The sequence below is a fragment of the Corvus moneduloides genome, chromosome 2, assembly GCF_009650955.1.
Source record: "Corvus moneduloides isolate bCorMon1 chromosome 2, bCorMon1.pri, whole genome shotgun sequence".
Taxonomy (NCBI): domain Eukaryota; kingdom Metazoa; phylum Chordata; class Aves; order Passeriformes; family Corvidae; genus Corvus; species Corvus moneduloides.
In genome coordinates this window covers 80,693,145-80,705,599 of record NC_045477.1, presented here as the reverse complement: position 1 = coordinate 80,705,599, position 12,455 = coordinate 80,693,145, and the positions used below count along the sequence as shown (strand labels likewise).

At 33.8% G+C, this 12,455-nt stretch overlaps 1 protein-coding gene across 4 annotated transcripts in view; it reads left to right on the top strand.

Annotated features, from left to right (window-relative positions):
* The window catches only part of UGGT2 (UDP-glucose glycoprotein glucosyltransferase 2), an 80,120-nt gene that overhangs the window by 47,481 nt on the left and 20,184 nt on the right, over nt 1-12,455 (top strand). For all 4 annotated transcript variants that reach the window (XM_032100057.1, XM_032100056.1, XM_032100058.1 and 1 more), the window contains 6 exons: nt 815-946; nt 2,865-2,992; nt 4,151-4,246; nt 5,350-5,452; nt 10,259-10,338; nt 11,675-11,864. In XM_032100057.1, coding sequence (XP_031955948.1) covers nt 815-946; nt 2,865-2,992; nt 4,151-4,246; nt 5,350-5,452; nt 10,259-10,338; nt 11,675-11,864 — 729 coding nt within the window. The remainder of the gene's footprint in view (nt 1-814; nt 947-2,864; nt 2,993-4,150; nt 4,247-5,349; nt 5,453-10,258; nt 10,339-11,674; nt 11,865-12,455) is intronic.

The window sequence follows — 12,455 nt, the reverse complement described above, 5'->3', positions numbered from 1 at the left end:
TGAAATAACAGCTGCTAACTACTGGTTTTCCATCAGAAAGAGGTGTGCATTTTAGTGTTTTTAAGCAGAAGAGTTGGAAGACTAAGGGAACTCTCTGGAACCATATTAGAAAAGGAATATTTTTGAGTCATGCTCTTATTTCATTGTTTAATAAATTTTGAGAGACATAAAGGTCTCTAATGAAGCTGTGTATGCTAAGTATGTTACTAATTTATGTCATTATATTAATTGTATCTGAATGAATCTGTTTGCTTGGTCAGTATATTACTAATGGAAGATATACATATCAGAATAATTTTGATAGGTGAGGCACAGTTCCAGTGTAAGTTTTGGTCGTGTTTTGCCCCACTTTGAACATGAATTTGTTATGTGTCTTTCTGGATGATGTTGGCTTCCCCAAAAACATGTTCAGGTTGTATCCACTGACCATATTAGAATGATTGTTAGGTTTTTAGAGTATTACGAATTTTTTTATATCTTTTTCCTGGAAGTGAGAATACAGTTGAGTTGTTAATGGAGAGTGTTACTTTTCATGCAGCTGTTGTGCTGGATCATGAAAAAATTGCTTAACCTCAGGCTCAGCTTTGCTCTCATGGTTATTCACAGTTGCCCCAGGGTACAGACTGCACTCTAGATGGGTGTGAGACTGTGGCTCCACTCCAGCAATCATGTGCTTACACTGAAGCTGAGGTGGATGTTTTACTTTGATTTCTGGTTACCACATAACTTGAAGAAAACCGTTGATTTCCTCATCTGTTACAAAATTTATTTTTGCTGAATCATTCCAGCATCTCGTGCTTTACCTTTGCTTTAGGGAATGGATGGCGATACTTTTGAGAAGAAGTACAACACTTTAGGACTGGATTTAATTAAAACTCACCAGCTGTTCTGCCAGGAGGTTCTGAAGCTGCTTCCTGGGCAAATGGCTGTTATCAGCAATGGCAGGGTAAGAAAGAAATTAAGTCTCTCAATCTTTCTGTAGGATTTTTTTTTTTTACTTCTGAAACTTCAGTTTCAAACTAAAGAAAATGCATTATATTGATTTCCCATTTATTCAGACAGTTGTTAGAGAATGGTATGAATGTTTGCTTTTTTATTTTGCTTTACTCCTAATTTTTTCATTAGCTCCATTCTATTGAAGCTACTATGTGTGTATATCATTCCTACAGCTATTTTAGAGTTAATTTGGCTAAATTCTCAAAATAGGTTAATATCTGATTTCTTATTTGTGGTTTTTAAGAATAACTTTTGATCCTGAAGTTACCTTTATTTTGCCATGTAAATAAATATATATAAATTACATTGACTAGGTTAGTATTTCAAGCTCTAAAACACCACATTTTTATAAATATTGTTTTATAGTCTTAATTCCTAATATGCAGATAAAAGTATAGCAACTTTGTTGTTTCAATTTCTTGTATGTATATGCTGAAACCAGTAGCCTTTATTACAGTTTGTAAGTAGATGGTGCGTGATCAAAAAATATGATGTTGCATTCCATACTTAGTGCTTGTTAAATGACAGTCAGTGCCTTACATCACAAATGTACAATTTACAAACTACTCTTTAACTCTTCTATTTTTGATTTACTCCTACACTATTAGAAAGAAACAGAAAGAAAACTATGCTGGCATCTCATTACTGGTAACTCTTTAAATTGTGAGTTGGGTTACTCTTAGGCATCCTAAATGCTTCTGAGATGCAACTGAAATACCACTAAGAAACACACGGAAAGCATTTTTGTTGATGAAGCCTTAAGGAACTGTTGGCTTTTTTATGTCAGCTCCCTCATAACTAAGTTAGTGAATTTATTTTATAAATTAATATTACTATTCTCCATGCCTAAAAAAAGCTCAAATAAGATATCTTTTAAGTTTTGGGCAAAAAGTTTCATTAAAATATTTGGATAAATTTAATAATGTGTATTCATATCTCTGAAAGTGTGCTTTCACTTTAAAGGATTACTTTTAAAAAGACATGGGATATCCTTCCTTTCTTGCTATTTCATCACAGAAGTTTTGCTTTTATGAGCAAATTAATTTTTTTAAGTATGGCTTCTACTAAATTACCGTAGTATTTCATAATTACACTATGGTTTCATCTATCTTATACATTATTAATAAAAAAATCAAAAGTGGAATTTTGTTATATAACCTCTCATTTATAGAAAACAGTTGAATTTTGGGAGAGAGGCATTCAACACCAAATTTATATCATGACATTCTACATCCTGGGAGCCCTGTCGGCTATTGAAGTTGTCTTGGGTCAATTTGGCCTGATAGACTGAGTAGAAAATCCAAACAACATCCTCAAAGCTATTTTCTGGGACTCCAAGGCACTTTCTTTTCCTTCAGACACCAAAAAGTGTAGTAATCCTGTGTGTTCTCTTATTATGCGTTTTGTATCCTTTCCTGTTCTTCCTTACTATCCATTCTGCTTCATTTGACAAGTCTTAGAAGAAGATTGTGTTCATAGAATTAAACAACTAAAGAGTGTGGTAGACAAGTAGTAATTTGAGTTTAAAATATTTTACTTAAGAGAGCTTTTTCTTAAACTTAGAGTTGTTATTTCTAAATAGTATATTCCTTAACAGAAGGATGTATAATGAAAAATAGCATGGGTGTTTCCATTGCAGTTATTCTTTGTGATTGACGATTAACTATAGTCACATAAGTATAAAAATCCAATTCTGCATAGTTGCTATAAAGTTTAATTAGTTTTATAATTAATAGTGTTGGTGTATGTGGGGATTGGGGTTTCATATTGAATATTATGCACTCATTTAAAATACTCGTTTATTTTTACTTACAGCCAGAGCATTATTGAGACATTTTACACTTAACATTTTTTTTTCTCTATCTAAGGTACTGGGTCCTTTAGATGAAAATGAATTCTCTGCAGAAGACTTTAATTTGTTGGAAAAGATAACATACAGTACCTCAGCAGAGAAGATTAAAGCTGTTGTCAAGGAGATGGGAAACAGTAGTAAAAGGTAAAATTCTCTTGCCCCATAACATGTGTGCAGCTCTGCTGAATTACTCCAAATACTTTCCCTACTTTGACTGTACTTACAACCAAGAGTACAGCTAACAGTAAACAATTTCTGCTAGGCTTTGTTTACATAAGAGTAACTGTAAAGAATAATAATAAGCTTGATAAAATACAGTGCATCTTAAGCCCAATCTGACTATTAATATTTGAAGTCACTGCCTTTGGGAATTGTTAGTAAGGGAGCCTGTAAAGGCATGGGCAGATGCTGTGCCCTGACATCAGGCTGAACAACATTCACACATCTGTTCATTGAAGAAGTGTAAAGATGAGATGAGTCCTAGCCATCTTCTAGTCTAAGGCTACAGCTTGTGTACAAAGAAGAGAGCAAAATTATATTCTTCTTACAGTATCTATCAACTTTCTGAGTATCACTTCTGATACCTAGAAGGACTGGCACAACTGAAAGAATCATTGCCAGATAAACAAAATCAGCAAGAGATAGAACTCAAGGAGATAAGCAGTGAGACACAAACTGTATTTAGACAAATATTACAACTTAACAACGTTGAAATAGAACTTAGATTTCTAAAATTCCAATAGAAAAAATATAAAGATGCGGCCAACTTGAAACATGGTCATTTATGTCTTTCTAGATGTTGTCATAAATGGGAAAATTAAAAAAAAAAAAAAGGAATAAAGAGCTATAAATGTCAGCAGATTTTGACATCATATACTCAATTCTCTTGATTCTGAATCAGATCTCTTTGGCAAACTTGTGACTAATAAAAACTTGTGGTTAATTTAGGTTTAATTCACCTTGTGGACCAAGCCCCACATTTTCATCAAATTACACAGATTTGAAGACCCCACAACTGAAAAAAATAATTGCTGTGAGGCTGAATGATAACTCTGAATTCTGCATCTCTTAAAGTTAAGAAGTGTACATTTCAAAAGCTCTAAGGCTGTAGTGGTTCTTGGGCATTGTCATGCTAAAGGTTTAACTCAAAGCTACAGGTCCCAAGGTGTTAATCACCTTAGCGTCCAGGTCTGGGATGTGGGCTTTCTAAATATCCCTTATACAAAGAGAAAGACATTAAAATGTTAATTTTTTACTCCTTCTCTAATGAAAACCAAACTGTATGTGCCTTATTTAATACAGTGGCAGTGATTTGATTATGAAAATAGATGCCCTGCTGTCTTCCTTGCCTAAAACAGAGATGAGACAAGATGTTGAGTTGCTCAAAGAACAGCACAGGTCAGTTTTGTCATGATAATGCACTTAGAGTATTTTTTTTATTAACATTTGAATGTAATGATGATTACATAGAGTCTTTGGAAACTTGAGTAAGCATTCTAATTTTAAAATTCTTGTGTGAACAGCCTGCTCATCTGCCACAGCATAATGCATCTTTACCTTTTTCTTGACAAATTCATTAGTAGTACCTATTGATTTTCCAACCTTACCCTTTGCTGAAAAAGGAGCAGATGGTACATGTTTTAAAAGGACGTATGATAATACAAGAACTGTGATCAAATTACAAATTTTTATAAAAACTTTTGTCATGCTGGTTGTGAATCCCTACTTATTTTTGTTAGTAAAGGTGCTTCAGTGTGCTGTGCTGAAGGGCTGTCCCTGTTGTTGAGAGCAGGAATGAAATATTTTCTAAGAGGTAGCCTTTTCTAAGCGGCTGACCCCTTTTTCAAAGTTACACTAGCAATAGTCAGTGCTGTGCTGTTACCATTTGTTTTGTGGAAAACAAGTTCAGAAAGTCCCTTTTCTGTATTTACAGCATACGATTTTTTTTTTTTTCTTTTTTAAAATGAAGTTTACTGACATTTCCTTCCTGTAGATCCAGAGTACTTTAACTAGGGTTTGCTTGACTTAGTCTACAAGTTTATCAAACTGAATTATTTTCTGGAATGCAAAAAAGGTATCAAGTTTCACACTTCTCAGATGCCATTTTTCCCTTTTTTTTTTCTTTTTAAATTGTGTCACTACCACTACTTGTCTAATCCAATGATTCCAGATCTCTATGAAGGGAACTGTAGACAAGTGACAAAAAGGCCCTTTTTTAAGTCTTACTGTGTTTTATTTTAATAGTTTTGTTTTGGAGAATGTATCTAATCAATAACCAGTATAGATGTATGTAGATTAATGCTATATTTTTTGTTCACATTTAGCTTGCCTAATTGTATCACAGGGAGAAATCATGATTATTGCTTGAAATGAAGGAAATATTTTCTTGAGGAGTAAAATCTTAAGTGCCTCTGATATTGCAAATTCATGTCTAAAGTTTGTCATTTCAACAAATTCAGTTTAGAGTTTCATGTCACTTGTTTTTAATACTTTTTTAACAGCGTAGTAAAAGTCGAGCCCCAAGAGAATGACCCATTCTATGATGTTGTTGCTATTGTGGATCCATTGACAAGAGAGGCACAGAAGATGACTCAGTTATTGATTGTAAGATGCTGGTCATTTCTTTTAATTTGCATCTCTGTAGTTCAGTTGTTACTAAACTTGTTCTGATTTCCACATACAGTTTAGTAAAGGGTAAACAAAATTTGGTTTGGTTTTTTTTTCCTCTAAAATATGTTTACTTATTTTAATTCATAAAAGAAGTTGAGGATGACCTAATTCATCATTATGAATACCTTATTTGCAAGTAAAATTCAAATGCCCCAGTCCTCTTAAAGTGAGTCTGTAAGTGCTCTATACAGTCAATAGAAAGAAAGGAGGAGATTGTGTACATAATTTTTTGCATCTCAAAGTCTTAGGAGGTACTTCTTTCCATTAAACCAGCACTTAGGAGGTACTTCTTTCCATTAAACCAGCACTTAGGAGGTGCTTCTTTCCATTAAACCCAGATCACCTTAGCTTTCCAAGGCATCTAAATGAGTTGGTCTAAATCTGACCTGTAATATCATCATAAGAAGATTGGGCTGTAAGCCTTTCAGCTCTTGGAGGGATATTTATCAGTTAATTAACGCTACCAAGTATATCTAGATAGACTTCCATTGTGTGTAGTTATTGATCTTCTAAAGGGAAACTGTCCTAAAAACAGAGCTGCTAAAATTATTTTCTTCTTTCACCTACTGCAGAATATCACTCTGTCTCAGGTTCCTTTATATTTCCCTTAAAAATGTAAATTTTGTCTTCACTTTGTGGTCTTTTACAATTCTGAAGCCTCCAACTTGATTTTTGCTGCATCCTATTTTATCTTTTTTTTCCCCCTGCAGTAATTATGCAAGTTTCATAAATTCTTTAATTGATGTTCTCCTTCCCCCCCGCCCATTTTCATAACCTTTTATATCAAATATTGAAGCATCCACTCACTCTTCATATAGTGGAGCAAAGTAAAACATTTTTTTAAATTCATAAAAAATTTTGCTATTTCAAGACTCCAGAATACTAGCTTTTCTCTAGAACCAGGCCTTTCATTTCACCATTCTCAGTTAAAATGAAAGCTTGATATTACCAAATGAAAATATTTTCATGTTGAAATGGACTGGAAACTCTCCATTTATCCAGAAGTTCATGTTATTATATGAATCACATCAAGGACCTTATAGCTCAGAGCAGAAACCTCCATTCCTCTGGGCTCAACAGGCTCCCTCATGCATGCTTGGGCAAATGACTCCCATGGTGTCCCAAGCTGTTCAGCTATTGCAGTTCCTGCTTCATTCATGGCAGCTCTAGTTTTATGCAAGAAGCCAACCCTTAGGAGAGAATAATGAAATGCTGTTGAAAGTAAACAAGCCAGAAATATTTTAATGTAAATTAAACTTTTTAATAATATCTTTTAAATAAGGAAAAATCACCTGAAAGTTTTATATATATATATTTATATATATATTTATATATATATATATATATATGTAAATATTATTATTACCTGGAAAGCCAACATCTCCTGCTGTAGAAACAAAACAGACATGCAAATGCAGCAAGCCCCAAACTCAAAGTCCTTAAATGAATGCCTTTCTGATTAGCTTACTATATATAGGTGACTTAAATACTAGAAACTTGAATTGCTAGAATATATTTATATTTAAGGGCTCTTTTTTCAGTTACATAATTGGATTAGAGCCAAGTATATTATATTGGTAACTATTCATGGTGCAAAATTTGTGGAGTAACTACCATGGCAGAACATATGATTCTTGCCCCAGTCTGTGTTGAATATGTCCATATCATGATGGGGTTTTTTCACCCTGGTGAGACTACTCTATTGTATTACTTTGTGTCACTTAATAGTCACTTCAAATAAATCTTTTGGTATTTTTTATTAAAAATATGAACAAAAAGTTACTCATATTAAGTGGGATTGAAATTGAGAGAGGTGTCAATAGCTTTAGGTTGGCTGTAATCCAAACCTTACTGCTTAGTGTAAAAGACTGGCAATTTAAGGGTAGAGGCACGGTATGAATCAGAGCATGAATGAGTGCTCAGTCAAAGCTGCTTTCTGTTTTTAAAATATGTACTGTATTGTATCATATGAACTGCTCCAATCCTCTCCAGAGTGAGGCAGGTAGCACCTTCCATTTTTGTTACAGACTTCACCATCAAGTATTTCCAGACGAGGCAGAGTCACTGTCTACTGTAAATATTTAAATGCCAGCCATAACTTTACCATGGTTGGACCACGTAAGTTCTCAGCAGAATATATGGAAAAGCTAACTAGTCCTGAAGTTATGAAGGGTGATCTCTTAAGTTGATGTGAGAAAAGTAGAAATTCTTTCTGCTAAAACAGAGGACAAAATCGAAGAGTTGTGGGGGTTTTTCCTCATGTTTCACCAAAAACTTGAGGAAAAATTATTCGACATACTCATAGGATCATCCACCATTTTTTCTTGTTCCAGTAAGTATCCAGTAATTCAAAAGTGTGGAGAGAAAAATCAAGCCTTTTATTTTTTTCCTGTCAGTTATCTTTTGCCTTTAGTCATTTGTTCATTCTATCTTCAGAGAGAAATTCTTCTTCCATCCCTGAAGTAACAGGAATCCCTGAAGGAGCCCCTTTTGATAGTCTAGTCTGATTTTCTATATAACGCAGGCCGCAGGACTTCTTTCTAACAATTAGTATTTGAAGTAGAAATAATTTTTTAATCAATTCCTAATTTAAATATTACCAAGCAGTTGAGTAGAGATTAGAGCTCCTACTGAGCTTTTCCAGTGGCTAATTAACCTGACTGTTAAACTCAGACTTGGAATTACAGATTTTTGTTTAGATCCATGCTGTAAGCATTGATGGTCTCATCATTTTGCCAGTTCTGTTGAAGATTCTATTATAAGTTTGTTTTCAGTGCAGATGTTTTGTATTATGCTGAGGTTCATAAACAATTCCAAGTGACTGGTTCAATAATCATGGTTTACTGAGTTAATGTTCTTCAGATGAGTTGTGGTAACTCACATAAGTGTTCTGCAAATGACTTTTTATTGTGCACATGCACAATAAAACTGGCTCTTGAATAATTTTCAGGCCTCCTGAAATAATTCAGCCATGTTTTACAGTGCTTCCTGAACTGAATTTCCACGCTCTTTGAATTTTCTGACTTAAAGTAAACAGACTGAACTCTTCAAGTATCCTATAAAAGAGTCTTCCTAATTTTGTCACCATTTTCATGTGTTGACTCGAATGCCCTGGTTTTTGGTGTCCTCAGACGCCCTAAGTAATAGAACCAAGTTCAGTATTTCAGAAGTTGTATTGTTGAAAAACACACAGAAAAGGAATTATTGTCTTATTTGTCATTTCCTATTTAAATTCCTTTGAAATGTTAATTAAGAATGGCATTTTTTTGGGGTACTGTACTAAATTTCATGGATGAATTGGAATGATACGTCAGCCTTCTGCAAGATAATTTCAGTCTACACAAAAGCCTATCAATGCAGATTGCTAAGAATCATTCTTGCTAATGGGATGAGGGTTTTGTTTTGTTTGAAGGTAAAGTCCAATACAGGTTTTTATCATTCTCTTCATTCTGAATGATAGATAGGTATTCGAGTCACTTTGACATCTATTTTGATTTTGGTGGTCTTAAATTTATGTCATGTAGTGCTTTTCCTTCTTATGCTTCCAGTGCTGTTGGGTTCTCATTTCCTGCTTCTTCACTTGTTCACACAAATATGCTATTCCCTAGTCTTTATTTTTTATTCAGTAGTTTTTCAGTGATGGTATTCAGGTGACACAAAGGATGAGAATAAGAAACTAGGAATAGAACAGGTCCCTAGGGCTAAGTAAAGTTACAGCATTGTAGTAAAGAATGTGTGTAAGCCATGAGTTGAACTGAGGAAAGAAAAATTACAGTTATAATAAAAGAGAGATTTAATGATGACTATTGTCTTGCTTTGTTCCAAATTTATTTGCCATTGTAGTAATTTTAGATATTAGCCTTACTAGTATTGGTATTGTAACTTAGCTTTTATATCTTATTGGCTTTTCTAATATCCATAAATGTAGGCACAGCTGCTTTATGCTTTCAGATAAGCACTTTGTATCAGAAACCACAGAAATGATGGTAACTTGATAAAGGTTTTTATGAGTGCATTAAAGAAATTAATAACTTTGTTAGCTTTAAGCAAAACAGATTGCTCACAAAAATAAGAAAAAAATACCCTCCTAATATTATGGTTCCTATATAACAACATCCAGAACATTAGTGTTTTAGAAATGAACAGATGAAGAAACTGAGAGGAAAAAAATAGAAATGTTAACTTACCAAAATGTTTTGAAGTTAATTGAATGGTTTAATACGCTGTTAATATATTGTTGACATTTAAAATTATTAAGTAATATTAAAATAGTGGTCTGAACTTTACTATATGTAACAGTTTTCCATATACAACTATTTTAATAAGATTGAAAGTAATTGTTTTAAGATTGGTTGTTGAATAAAAGGTATTATGTTGTACTTAGAGACCTTCAAGTGCTTTAAAATCACAATGTAACAAGGGTGATAATTTAATTTACTCAAGCATTGGAAAATGGGGATAGCTGCTTTTTAGAAAACTGCATCAGTAGGAGAAGACATTAATATTTTGACTATCAAGAATATCATATGCTAAATCATGCAGTTTTAGGAAAGGTCATACCTTTATTTAGAGTATCTGACAATATCCTTTATATACAAATATATTTACATCTTTTAAAAGTTTTGAGATTTCTGTTGAAACTTGAGAAATGGCAGGATGTCACAAAGGTAACTTTGGCTTATTTTCAAAGTTTGGTGATTACCAAGAACCACTTTTTACAGAGATTTTTTTTTTCTGTAGGTACTCAGGGACATTATCAATATGAAACTCAGGTTATTTTTGAACTGCAAATCTAAGCTGTCTGAAGTGCCACTGAAGAGGTGAGTAGTTCATAGCTTCTCATGCTTAGTTTGAAAAAACAGCCTTAATGGTGTATATTCTCTTAAAAAGTGAACATTGCTTTGTGTTTCTGGATTCTTTTTGTTGACTCATTTTTCATTGAATGTTACCTAAGCAGTTTGCACTTGTTTAGAGGAGTTCTTGTTTTAAGGCATCAAGCATGGTATCACAGGGAATGATCTAGTCCATCAAATGCACCTCTCATGACCAGGCCTTAAAGAAATCAATGGAGATTCACTTAGGCCTGTGAAAACTTGCAGAGGGAGATTGTCTTCCTAACAATGGGCTTCTTTACAGCCCACTGTTTGTGTAATCAATTTTACAGATTCAGTACTCTTAAGAATTAAATTCATCTGAATAAATGTACAGTCTGCATTTGAGATGTCATTATATTTCATTGAGAATATGATAGACTGAATGTATTTGCCATAAATGGAAGTTTCTTTTATCTGTATGTAAAAAACAGGATTCACTAATTCAGTGATAGACATTTACACTGAAATTAATTCCCTGGAGAGGATTCCTTTCCCTCTAAGACAAATGCTTTAGCACAAGCCATCTCCTTGGCAGGTATTTTACCTATAATCCTAACACCTGTATTACTAATTACCTATGAGAGAGGCTGGTGGTAGTGCCTGTCCTTTAGCCAGTGGGTTGGAGAATTAATCACTTGCCCACAAAACAGAGGTCCTTACTTTTTATTCGTTTTGAGAGGAATTACATCACATCTCCTATTCCACAAGAGGGTCTTAATCATCAGTCTTCTGAGTGTCTTGTGTGATCATCATTGATTGCATTTGAAGCTGGGCACTTTTTCAGGTTTTAGTGCCTGGTTCTTTCCTTGTCCATGGGAGAACTTTTACATGTGGAATAAATGGGGGAAGAGCTGGAGAGGAACAGAGAAGCTTTACCTTTCCTTTGGTCTGTCTTTGCTGCTGCTAGTGACATCCAATAGAGATTAGTCCTTCTACTTAGTTCAGTGATACAGATTCTGGGAATTCAAGGCTGCTCACAGTTGAGATGTCTAGATGCATCTCTTAGGTATTCACTTTCACAGCCTTTAGAGTGTTGATGGAAAACAGGCATGTCCACAGCAAAATTACCAAAAGTGAATAGATCTGTGTGTGTCTACCAGCCCATTCAATATGCTGTAGGGATTGTCTGATGGTATTCTAAGAGAATAGTGAGCTACTTTGCCTCCAACACCATCATACTTGGTAAATATTCACCATATTTGGAAATATTTTAGAAGACCTTCATGTTTGAACTTTGTATTTCAATAAAAATTGGGGGTTTGTCACCCTTCTTTTTTAACAGCTTCTATCGTCTTGTTCTGGAACCAGAATTAACTTATGGGATCAACAAGCACCTTCCTTCTGAACCTGTAGCAAAATTCCTAGAATTGCCAGAATCACCTCTTTTGACCTTAAACATGATCACTCCTGAAAGCTGGTTGGTTGAAGCAGTGAACAGTTCCTGTGATCTTGATAACATTCATTTGCAGGAAGTAAGTAATAGTTTGCAAACACTGTAAAACTTGTGTTGCCCCTTCTACTTCAAGAGGGAAGTTGAAATGTTGTGAGATTTGTCTTGTGTCTGTTCTCTGGAATTACTTTCTTTGGTAATTGATTATTTAGTCAATATTTTACCATTTCTATTGTCATCATCTTTTTTTCATTTTCTCTCTTAAAAAATAAGACAAGTCTTAAAGGAAAGCAATGTAATAGAAAAAGAACAGAATGCAAAGTACAAGTTAAAGCAATTTACCTGCTAAATTGAGCTTTGTGTTTAGAGAAATACTACATTTCAGATAAAAGTAAAGCAATTAAAGGATTCTTTGTGTTTCCTAGTTCTTGTAACCTAGGTAAATCCTCATATAAACTGGAATTCATTACTGTTTATTAATGTAGTTTAAAATGTACGTCACCCTCTTTTAGTTCACAGTTCTTTCAATTATTATTTAATTGCATTTTATTACATTTTAATCCCTCATCTCCAAAGTAATTAGATTTATTTGAGTCAATAAGCTTGTGCAAAATACTGAGGGTGTTTGATTGACCAAAGCTGAGCGTTTGGAAACTGTATTGTGAAAATAAAG